Source organism: Desmodus rotundus, chromosome 12, assembly GCF_022682495.2.
Source record: "Desmodus rotundus isolate HL8 chromosome 12, HLdesRot8A.1, whole genome shotgun sequence".
Lineage (NCBI taxonomy): Eukaryota > Metazoa > Chordata > Mammalia > Chiroptera > Phyllostomidae > Desmodus > Desmodus rotundus.
This window is the reverse complement of record NC_071398.1, coordinates 81043670-81055057: the sequence shown is the minus strand read 5'-3', so window position 1 is coordinate 81055057 and position 11388 is coordinate 81043670. Positions and strand designations below refer to the sequence as shown.

Genomic DNA, 11388 nt, shown 5'->3' with positions numbered 1-11388 from the left:
AACCACTGAAGTGGTTGTGGACTTCATTCAGGGACTTCATTCTCACATCTGTTGCCCAAATAACTGGAAAATGAGTGCTCTTTTTGCACTTAAGTGCAAAAGTTGAATGCATGAAGAACATTTGCCTAGATTTTTCTCCCAGCTGATTTGAATGTCCTAAGATGTGGCTGAGAAAGAGGTGCATTACTTGCCTCTTGGTACCATAGGCTGAAAGAGAGAAATGGAAAAGTGTTCTGAGGCTTTAGGAACTTGCCACCATAATTGTCCCTCATTGTGAAAATGAGGAAACCAAGGCACAGAGCAGGTGAATCGCAGGCCCAAGGTCCCAGATCCTGTAGGTCCCTGAGCTGGGGTTTCAATCACAGAGGACATGTGCCTATTTCCTGGTCAAGGTCGGTGTGGAGAGGGACTTCACTGCATTTTGCAGTGATATTAGTACTAATTGTAGTAATAGCTTTGTTCACTCATGCATTAATTCAACAAATGAGAGCTACTGGAAGGTGAAGCAGCTCTTGTGTCACGAGAGACTGTGAGCAAGAGATGTGACCAGCTTGTGGACGTCCCTGAGGAAGAGCAACAAAAAGGCAGTGGGAATTAAGGACGTGAAGGGGGCCAAGAAGAGGATTTACAAAAGAGCTTGAGTGTTTTATCTGTTCATAGGACCTATGTCACCCAAAACCTCATGGCAAAATAGTCATATTTTGTATAATGGACACAAAGTGATCAGTAGAGAGCAGGTAGTCCCTTTAAGACGTCAAAAATGGGAAATCAAGCCAGAAAGCAAGGGGATGCTGAACAAGCATAGGACGTACTTCCCACTCCGTGTTATTGGTAGTCACGTTTCAGTGGATGGAAGGCAGATGTTATGCAGGCTTCATTCACTTTTGAAATAGGGAGTTTTCACACTTGATGTGAGAAACGGTTCTGTCGACTCATCAGTCTCTGAGACTTTTCCGTGTCCTTGCACTGCAGTGAAGACTCACCATCTGGTTATTCTTTTCAGTTTACTCACAACTGTTTGCATGACAAATAAAAGAGAGCCAATGAGCTGGGCGATGGCAGACTGGAAAGAAGGCCTGCCCACCAGAGCTCTTCAGAAAATTCAAGAACTCGAAGGACAGCTGGACAAGCTGAAGAAAGAAAAGCATCAAAGGCAATTTCAACTGGAGACTCTGGAGGCCGTGCTGCAAAAGCAAACCCAGAAGGTAGCCCTCAAACGCTGGGGATCCCAAAGGTCCACTCATTCTTTGCGTGAATCATTTCCCCTTGGCCGCCTGTTCAATTTAGGGAAAAATGGTTTTACTATCCTCATGTGGTAACAAGCTGTCTCCTTTTTGGATTTTTTTAAATATGTTATTTATTGAGATGTACAGAGAGGGGAAGTGAGTAAGAAAGACAGGGAGAGAACCATTGCTTTGAGAAATACACATAGATTGGTCGTCTTTGGTATGTACCCTCACCGGCGACTGCAGCCACAACCCGGGCATGTACCCTGACCAGGAATCGAACCTGGGACATTTTGCTCTGCGGGATAATGCCCAACCAACTGAGTCACACCAGTCAGGGTCTTTCTGAGGCAGTTTAACTACCCGGTTTTCTTCATCCTCTGTCCTCCTTTCTGCTTAACTGCTAGTATTGAAGGGGGACAATGTAGAACACTTGGTGGCTGTCACTTTTTGAGAGTGGGCTTTTCACTTGATATTCCCAGACCTTATCTCTTCAGCACCAGGAAAGGAAAACTTCAACAGTGCTTCTTTCTCACCTGTTCATCAACCAGCATAGTAGTGATACAGTCACTGCTTGTGAAAGGTCTTTGCTAGTGGGAGGATTTTCCAGTTCCTTACCCTTACTGGCTCCAGCAGCCCAACTTGAAAATGAGCTGCTAAGGGACATTTGCACGGCTTCTATTTATTTGTATTTATATCTTAATTCTCAAAAGCATACTGAAGCCTCTTGTTCTAGGATGGGTACCGGTAGCCTGAGCAAAGACAAACACTACATGACTTTGTAGAACTTTTCTCTCTAGAGACTGTAAGGTGAGGTCCTAGAAGTATCTGCAATGAGCAGGCATTGCTATGTGGGTCATTATAGCCTCCTCTCAGAAAATCGGTTGTCCCTGTGAAGCTCAGTTTTACAAATAATACCTGGTAATTTCTACAAGTAAGAGAACTCTTTCCTTTTGAACAACCCCCACAAGGCTGAGAACGAAAAAACAGAGGCCACAACCCTTAAGAGGGAGAATCAAAGCTTGAAGGGAGTATGTGAAAACCTGGAGAAGGCTAAGCAGGACACTTCTCACGACCTTCAAGTCAAGGAGTCACAAGTGAATTTCCAAGAAGGACAACTGAGTTCAACCAGAAAACAAATAGAGAAATTGGAAGAGGAACTTAAGAGGTAATTTTGTGAATGGTGTTTAAATGGATATGTGGGTGTATATTCATGAGACGCATTTATCTTTTCCTTGAATGATGTAATTATTATACATTGCAGTATTTTTTTCCAGTGGAAAAAATAATGATCTAAGGAACATTGGTTCTGACATGCTCGAGTCCTGTCATTGCGTAACTCAGTGCTGTGGAAATTCGCTGAATGTTTGCTCACTTCATTCATTCATTCTGTCTATGTTGATTAAGTTTCATGAGCCAGCATCGGGATACAATAGTAAAAATACCCACACTGTCCTCATTCCAGTCGAGGCTGCAGACCAGGAGGGCGTTTCTAGTGGGCTGGTCTGTAGAGCTGTACGACTTGTTTCCTTTGGCACTTGGGACATAAATGCTGGAAGGTGAACAGGAGGGTTGGTTCAGGATTGATGGTTGTTGGCCAGGGTGATGGGACACAAGACATGGGATGATAGAGGATTTGGGAAGAAAGTCATTAAAATCCTGGGCGGTGGCATCTGAGCTGGAAAGGGAGGGAGGGAAGCAAAGTCAGGAAGAGGTTCCTCCTGAGATTTCCATGTGACAGGCAGCGTAAGCATTCCTTAGCCAATTTGCCAATTTCAGTGTCCTATTTAAGCAATTAAAAAGTGCTTATTACTTCTTTTCCACTTACAAAACCAAAGAGGCATTATCAAAATAAATTTACTGGGGCCTAAAGAGTTTATGAAGAGTGTCATCTTGTACTAGAAGAGGAGTTATGTCCGAATAAGGGGAATGATAGAATCTAAAAGCAAAAAGTACTTTAGGAAATTGTTCCATTGTGGGGTGTGCAAATGTACTCCCATCAATTTGGAAAAGGATGCTTCAAATGACTGTCAACTTACAGAAACAACTGTTAACATTTATACAACTGAAGTACAATGACCAAAACAGAAACAAACAGCGATTCAGTGCTGTTAACTACAGACTCGATTCGGATTTGAGTAGTTTTTCCAGTAATATCTTTTTTTCTGTCTCAGGGTCTGACCCAGGATTCCACATTGCATTTAGTTGATGCTTTCTTAGGCTCAGAGACTTTTTTCTTTTTTGTTTCCTATCCATGTAGGAAGGTGGCTATCTATAAATTGAAAATTAGGAATCGACTTGTATCTCGTGACGTGTTTTGTTTTCTTGTTAATTGTCTTCCCTGCCAAATTCCATGAGAACAGGGATCTCGTTTGTCTTGTTTATCACTGGATCCTCTGCAGCTGGCCATTGTAGGCCCTCAAATATTTGTTGAATGAAAGAATGAATGATAGTCATTCATTTTGAAAAGCAGGTGTGAGGGAAGTAGGATGCTCACCTCAGTATGCTGAAATATTCATTTCTTTGCAAAACATGTTTTGGCTGCTGGTTTTAGAAATACTGGTATTCATAACTTAGACAGAAACGTTTGTGTTTTTAACATTTTTAGGACAGGACACTGTTGTATACATTCCTATATTTCATTGCAAAGTGCCATTTGGTAGCAATGCTTTGGGAGATTTACACTGCCCAGGGTTGTACATGGCACAGAGCAACTGTTAAATGTCAGCATTAACACTATGGTTGTTACCCATTGTCACCATCCTCATGGGGTTCGGATACCTCTGTAGCACATTCAGTTTGAAACATTCTCACTTTCTACTGCGGATATAGATGTTCCTAAAAGTTTATAAGCTAGATACACTTCAGACTGTAACAGCTATTACCAGTGTCGTTTTCTTTGGTATAAGAACTGTTAAAGAGTATAAAAACAAGACCACAAATCTGTCGAGTATAGTTTTGAAATTCTCCCTGATAACCTTCCAGTACAGGGCACGAGCTTCTTTTCTCCATCAATAGCCACCGATTATGCTTCAGGAACATCTCCAACAAGTTCGCTTGGCCCATTTGAAAGGTTGATCAAAAACTGTTGAATTTTGGCAACCTGATGTAGTTAAACTTAGTCAAAAACAGTTTATTTTAGTGCTTTTATGGTAGAAGTGGTTTGTGTGTTTGTCTCTAAGAGAAAGGAGAATCAATTGTTTATTTAAAAAAATGCTCACAGTGTATACTTTAATATTTAAAGTAAATGAAATTTTATATTTTTGATGAAAGACTAGGGAAAGAGTGTGGGGTAAAAGTTGAATTTGGAGATGGAAATGAAACACCAATTTTTCAAGGCCCTTCAAAAGTCATCTGGAAGACTTGTGGCCAAGATGGAGGAATAGCGAGATATACTTTGCCTCCTCACACCACCAAAAGGACAAAAACAAATTTGAAAGCAAAAGGACCAGAACTGCCAGAAAGTCAAATTGTATGCAAGTCTGATGACCAAGGAGTTAAAGTAGAAACATTCATCCAGACTGGTAGCTGGGCCCTCAGGCGCTTTCTTCTCTCTGTCCTGTGAGGACTGAGTCCCTGCCAAAGAGAATGGTGCTCATTAGCCATTCTGATAGGGTGTACTTTATGTTTCTGTCCTAAGCTAAAAACACACATTAGAGACTTGCAAGAATTGAATCTTCTCCTAGGTTGTTTGATTCTGAAAGTTGTTCAGAACTTAAATGGGAGGGATGTTCTGTACATACATACAATATAGAGCTTACTTCCCCCATTTCTTTGTAACTGTTTTCAGCCATATATCTATGCATTATGTTAACCTGATTTTTAAATGTGTTTTAAAACTCTTCCCTGCAAACACACACACAATAAATAAATAAATATAAATAAAATGTCATAAATTAAGTGGTACATAGATCACGTCCGTGCTTTGTTATGACTTCATAACATCAGTATTGCCATCCAGTTTTGTGACGTTTTTTAGCCCATGTTCAGGGATTGTAGACTTTTCCTTTGTTTCTGAACTTCATGGTTCTTTTATATTCTTGTGTCTCTCCTTGGCTTAGAATATAAAATTTAGTTTGAATGTATTCCCAACCCCCCAACTCTTTCTTGTCCTCTGTGTGGTTATTATAGATGTTTGTTGTAGCCCTCAGGATGTTGTGATTAGTGGTTTATTTCTGTTTTCCTAACTAGTCTACATCCCTTTAGAGACGGGTCACTGAGTTCATGTCTGTCACGTGCGTATTGGGTACATGAAGGGTAAGAATTCTGACGTGGTGAGTTTTGTAAGCTTATGCCTCTCTGGGAAGAGTATGGTGCTGCTCTCCTTTCGCTTTTGCTTTGATTTGGCATCCTCTCGTGTCCTTTTCTAACAGCTATAATTCTGAACGTGAAAGAAGCCAGGAAGCTGCAGGGCCTGCAGATGTCTCTGGGAATGCATGTGACACACCACAAAAAATGTTTACAGCTCCAATAACACCGAGTCAGTATTATGGCGGTAAGAAGTTTTCCCCTTCATATACATAGTTCTTCTAGTGAGATTTCAGTTCTGCCAAGGAAATGAGTTAATTCACCTTTGAATTCAATTTTTAATCGGGGCACTCAAAAAATGCAAGTACTTGCTGTGACATGTACAATGTACATCAGTTGAGCTCTATTGAGCCATCAGCTGAGTAAGACTATAGTTGTCACTGCATTTTTCTTTACTAATATTTAGAAATTCCACCAAGTTGGTAGGACCAGTTATAGAGAACCCTTGAAAATTTATCTCATATCTTCGGAAAACATGAGACTTTCTTGTAGCAATACAAGAAAACCATTTTCAGGGACCTTAATGACCTCAGCGTCTTTCCTCTTGCCAGCCTTTTCTGAATTCCTGCAGAATCACTTTCCAATAAGCAGACTTATTGACCAGTACACATTTCACTTTATCCTTCTGTGGTGTATTTCCAAAATAACTCAATGTCTGAACATTCAAAACACCTGTGTTTCCATGGATTTTCATGTTTGAAGAATTTGACCCATGTCTGTTGACTTAACTGAACTGTTCTTTCTGCTGTACTAAGATACTCATTTCTGAACTACCTATTGTAATGATTGACCTGTGAGTTCACAAAGTCAATGATCAAAGTAAATCTATATCTCCTTGTCTGTGTTTAGGTTCCCAATATGAAGATCTGAAAGAAAAGTACAATGAAGAAGTGGAAGAACGGAAAAGATCAGAGGCAGAGGTGAAAGCCTTGCAGGCAAAAGTAGGTGAATTATGGGCCTTACAGCCGTGTGCGCTTGAGAAAGTGCTTTCGTACGGGCTCCAACAGCGGTAGAGGAAAATCTGCTTGACTTGGAGCTGGTGCATCTTTCTCACACTGAAAAAATAAAGTTCCTTGTCCCTTGGTTATCATGTTTCCTTCCTCCCTTCCTGCCTTCCTTCCTTCCTTCCCTCCTTCCTCCCTTCCCCCTCTCATTCTTTCCCTGCTTCCTGTCCTCCCTCATTCTCTCCATCCGTTGCTCTCCAATATACACCCTGAGCAGGATAAAACCCCAGCCCAGGTATGTGCCCTGACCGGGAATTGTACCTGTAACCTTTTGGTGAATGGGACAACGCTCTAATCAACTGAGCCGCCCGGCCAGGGCTGGTTATGATATTTCTTAATTTAAGAAAGAGGCAATGAGTGAATAAAATTGAGTGGGGAGATTCCTTTATCCTTAAATATTCAATGTTCCCTGAATTCCTTGGAATCTCTAGCTCTATCTTTATTTCCCTATTAAGATCTAATGATGAGAACCAAGATGGCGGCGTAGGTAGACACACTGCGCCTCCTCGCACAACCAGAACTGACAGAAAATCGAACAGCAAGGGGGACCAACACCAAGAAAATAGAAAATAAACATTCATCCAGACTGGTAGGAGGGGCGGAGACGGGCACCGGGGTGGAGAGGACTCGCGTGGCTGTGGCGGGACTGAGACTGGCTGAGTGTGGGACAAATGGCGCAGGCAGTCTGAGCACTAGCAGACCCTGCGGCCCGACATTTGCACAGATAAACCCAGAGGGCCGGACTCAGAGTGGCGGAGAGCGGGGCAGGCAGAGCAGCGGGTAGCACCCCACGGCACCACATTCGCCCACAGATAAACCGGACGAACGGCAGGGAGAGAAGCAGACCGCGTAACCCAGGGCTCCAGCTCAGGGAAATAAAGCCTCAAACCTCTGATTGAAAACGCCCGTGGGAGTTGGGGCAGCAGCAGGAGAGACTCCCAGCCTCACAGGAGAGGTTGTTGGAGAGACCCACAGGGGCCTAGAGTGTGCACAGGCCCACTCACTCGGGAACCAGCACCAGAGTGGCCCAGTTTGATTGTGGGTAGCGGAGTGAAAGATTGAAATCCGGAGGAGAGTGAGGCGGCCGCCATTGCTCCCACTCGGCCCCTCCCCCACGTACAGCGTCACAGCGCTGCGACCAGCATTACCCCGCCCCGGTGAACACCTAAGGCTCCGCCCCTTAAAGTAACAGACGCGCCAAGACAAACAACAACAAAAAAATGGCCCAAATGACAGAACACTTCAAAGCTCCAGAAAAAATACAACTAAGCGACGAAGAGATAGCCAACCTATCGGATGCACAGTTCAAAGCACTGGTTATCAATATGCTCACAGACTTGGTTGAATCTATTCGAAAAACAGATGAAAAAATGAAGCCTATGCTAAGAGAAACAAAGGAAAATGTACAGGGAACCAATAGTGATGAGAAGGAAACTGGGACTCAATTCAATGGTGTGGACCAGAAGGAAGAAACGAACATCCAACCAGAAAAGAATGAAGAAACAAGAACTTGGAAAAATGAGGAGAGGCTTAAGAACCTCCCGGACGCCTTGAAATGTTCCAACATCCGAATTATAGGGGTGCCAAAAGGAGAAGAGGAAGAACAAAAAATTGAAAACTTATTTGAACAAATAATGAAGGAGAACTTCCCTAATCTGGCAAAGGAAATAGACTTCTGGGAAGTCCAGGAAGCTCAGAGAGTCCCAAAGAAGCTGGACCCAAGGAGGAACACGCCAAGGCACATCATAATTACATTACCCAAGATTAAACGCAAGGACCTACATCCAAGATTACTGTATCCAGCAAAGCTATCACTTAGAATGGAAGGGAAGATAAAGTGCTTCTCAGATAAGGTCAAGTTAAAGAAGTTCATCATCACCAAGCCCTTATTATATGAAATGTTAAAGGGAGTTACCTAAGAAAAAGAAGATCAAAAATAGGAACAGTAAAAATGACAGCAAACTCACAGTTATTAATGGCCATACATAAAACAAAAATGAGAGCAAACTAGGCAAACAACTAGAACATGAGGGTTGTCATTAAGGGAGTGGGAGGGGGAGGGGGGGAAAGGTACAGAGAATAAGTAGCATAGATGATAGGTGGAAAATAGACAGGGGGAGGGTAAAAATAGTGTAGGAAATGTAGAAGCCAAAGAACTTATAAGTATGACCTATGGACATGAACTATAGGGGGGGAATGTGGGAGGGAGGGGGGTGGGCAGGATGGAGTGGAGTGGGGGGGGAAATGGGACAACTGTAATAGCATAATCAATAAATATATTTAAAAAAAAAAAAAAAAAAAAAAAAAAAAAAAAAAAAAAAAAAAAAAGATCTAATGATAATTAACCTGTTTGGAGAAGGTTGGACCAGACCCATTCTTGATACTGGCTCTGTCACCTGGAGGAAATGGCTCCTTATGCAGTTTTTCTGATGGAGTGTGGTGATTGCTGCCAGGGACTTGGGTTTTGAGGATCCTTACTGATGAAACGCTGATTTCAGGGGAGAATGTTTTCAATCATCTCCCCACCTCCTTTAAACAAGTTGCTGATGAGAGTTTTAAACTGCATTTGGATGTGCGCAAATGAGCAGAGAGAGGTGGATGAAGATATTTGCTTAATGTCAACAAAATAAACAAAACGCATGTTTTAGAAACCCATCCTTCTTGTTCAGGGACTGACTCTGAAATTCCTGGGATCTATAGAATTTTCCTTTACATTTTTGCTCCCATGATATTATCATTTTTAAAAAATCCATTTGGGTTTTAATGGTGTATTTCTACTAAACAAGAACTTGATAAGATGGTACAATTTCACAAACAGTTGAAGACAGAATTTAAAAATAGATACCTTACATATTGAAGTTTAAAAGTCTGTATTAGAGATTGAACAATTTTAATTCTTTTTGTGCCTTGAACCCTCGCTTTTGAGTCACCAGGATTTCCATGGATGACAAAGGCATTGCTTATCAAGATGAATAAAACTAAACAATAATTTTCTACTTTGACCTAGAAATACCTTGTGCTTTGTTATCCAGTTGAGTCATTTGTTCCAATTCACCCCTGACTTGGTTCCCAGAGTTATTTAGCAGAGCAGTGTGAGGCCATACATATTAAACCTCTTGCTGTGGCAGGAAAAGCACTCAGGTACAGAATGAAATGTAGCATCTCCAGCTATGTCTTGTCAGAATGCAGGTGGAAAAAAAAGACGGAACTCAAGGCATTAGAAAATCCACAAATGTCTTTATATTATATAACATACCTTATAGGATATTGGAGGGGGAGGCGTGGTATCGTGGAAAGTAAGATTCTTGAAAGACTTCTATAAGTTAATATCAAAATTTTTTTAAAGATTTCATTCACTTACCTTTAGAGAGAGGATGGGGGGCAAGAAGAGTGGGAGAGAAACCTGCTTGTGTGAGACATAGGGTGATAGGTTTCCTCTCACATGCCTGCACCCCAGGCATGTGCCCTGACTGGGAATTGGACCAGTGACCTTTTGATTGCCAGGCCGGAAGTCAAGCCACTGAGCCACACCAACCAAAGCTACTGAGGCTGTGGGTTTGGTGGTGACAAAGGGCAGGCAAAGGAAAAGCAAATTTCATGATTCCAATTGGCACTCGCATGTTTAATGGAGTACTTGAGGGATGTAGAATAAATACAAAACCTGAGCCCACATGGAACAGATTAGGCCTCAGCAGTACCGGCTTAACCCTTCAGTGCTGACGTCTGACCATAACAAAATCTCCCTGGGCCTTGGGACTTAACAGGTCCCTTGACTTGAAAGTTCTTTCCTGATAGCCGGTGGGAGAGCTCACCCGGTGACATGGCTTTAGGTTCTGCTTGAAGAGAGTCTTGAATAGTGTGATTTCCAAAGGGTGCTAAAGAGTTTCTGTCTTTCCAGAACGCCAGCCAGGTTATTCCACAAAATACCACGAAACACCTGGACATCGCCAGACACCAGGCCTCCTGCTCTGTGTTCCCTCAGGAACAAGAAAAGACCCCAAGTCCTCTTCCTTCTGATGCTCTACTGACTCACTTTAGGAGAGATTTCTCTGCATCGCACTTTTCCCAGAAACTGGAAGTGACTCCGAGTAGTAGATCAACTTGGCAAGTAGTGCAAAGAGGTACTGATTGCAGCTTCTGTGATGATTCCAGCAGTTCTCAACTCTTGGATCAACAAAAAGCCCAGAGTCAAGGTAACGTTTTGAGCTAAATTGGGTTTACATTTTCCTGAGATAATTTGAGGAGCCATTCCAGGCATTGCGAGTCCTGGAAAGTGCTTAAGGGTTTTGTTAGCCACATCTGCGCTCAGCATCCTAGGCTGGTGCTGTGGCTACACTGTCTTTTTGAGAATGAGGAGAGATATCATCATTTTGGAGGGTACCTTTACTTGTACTGATTAGCTGGGACCTTGAAGCTTTCAAAAGTAGGATGAATGCCTTTGATGTGTCCTCCCAGATGCAGGGTGAGTAGGTTGGTTACACTTGACACTCCTCATGCTTCTCCTCTGGCTCCTTGTGTGTCCCATGAAAGAAGCCTGTGTCCTGGCCACTTTTGGCCAGAGGTGTGGCATGTGTGTGCAGAACAGCTGTGCTCTGTGCAGCCTGCTTGTCCATATGGGAGCAAAGTTGTGACCTTGACCAGTGTCCCAGGCTGCAGCTGACCGCCAAGGGTACCAGGTGTTGGTTTGCCATCCAGTCTGCAGACTAGGATCATTTCCAGTGCGATGATACATCCAAAATGACCATTGGTGTGCACTGGTGAGAACTGTCACACTGCCAGTGCCATTGGTACCAATATTATGTGTGTGGGGGGGGGCAACATTGAGAAAAACTGTTGTGAACATTGGCAGT

The 11388-nt window shown here is 42.7% G+C and overlaps 1 protein-coding gene across 1 annotated transcript in view; it reads left to right on the top strand.

The window, feature by feature from the left end:
• Positions 1-1043: 1043 nt before the first annotated feature.
• The window catches only part of LOC128779765 (centromere protein F-like), a 43076-nt gene continuing 32731 nt past the window's right edge, over positions 1044-11388 (top strand). Inside the window, 5 exon segments of the mRNA XM_053915901.1 lie at positions 1044-1205; positions 2198-2394; positions 5600-5721; positions 6384-6475; positions 10437-10731. Of these exon segments, the coding sequence (XP_053771876.1) occupies positions 1044-1205; positions 2198-2394; positions 5600-5721; positions 6384-6475; positions 10437-10731 (868 nt within the window).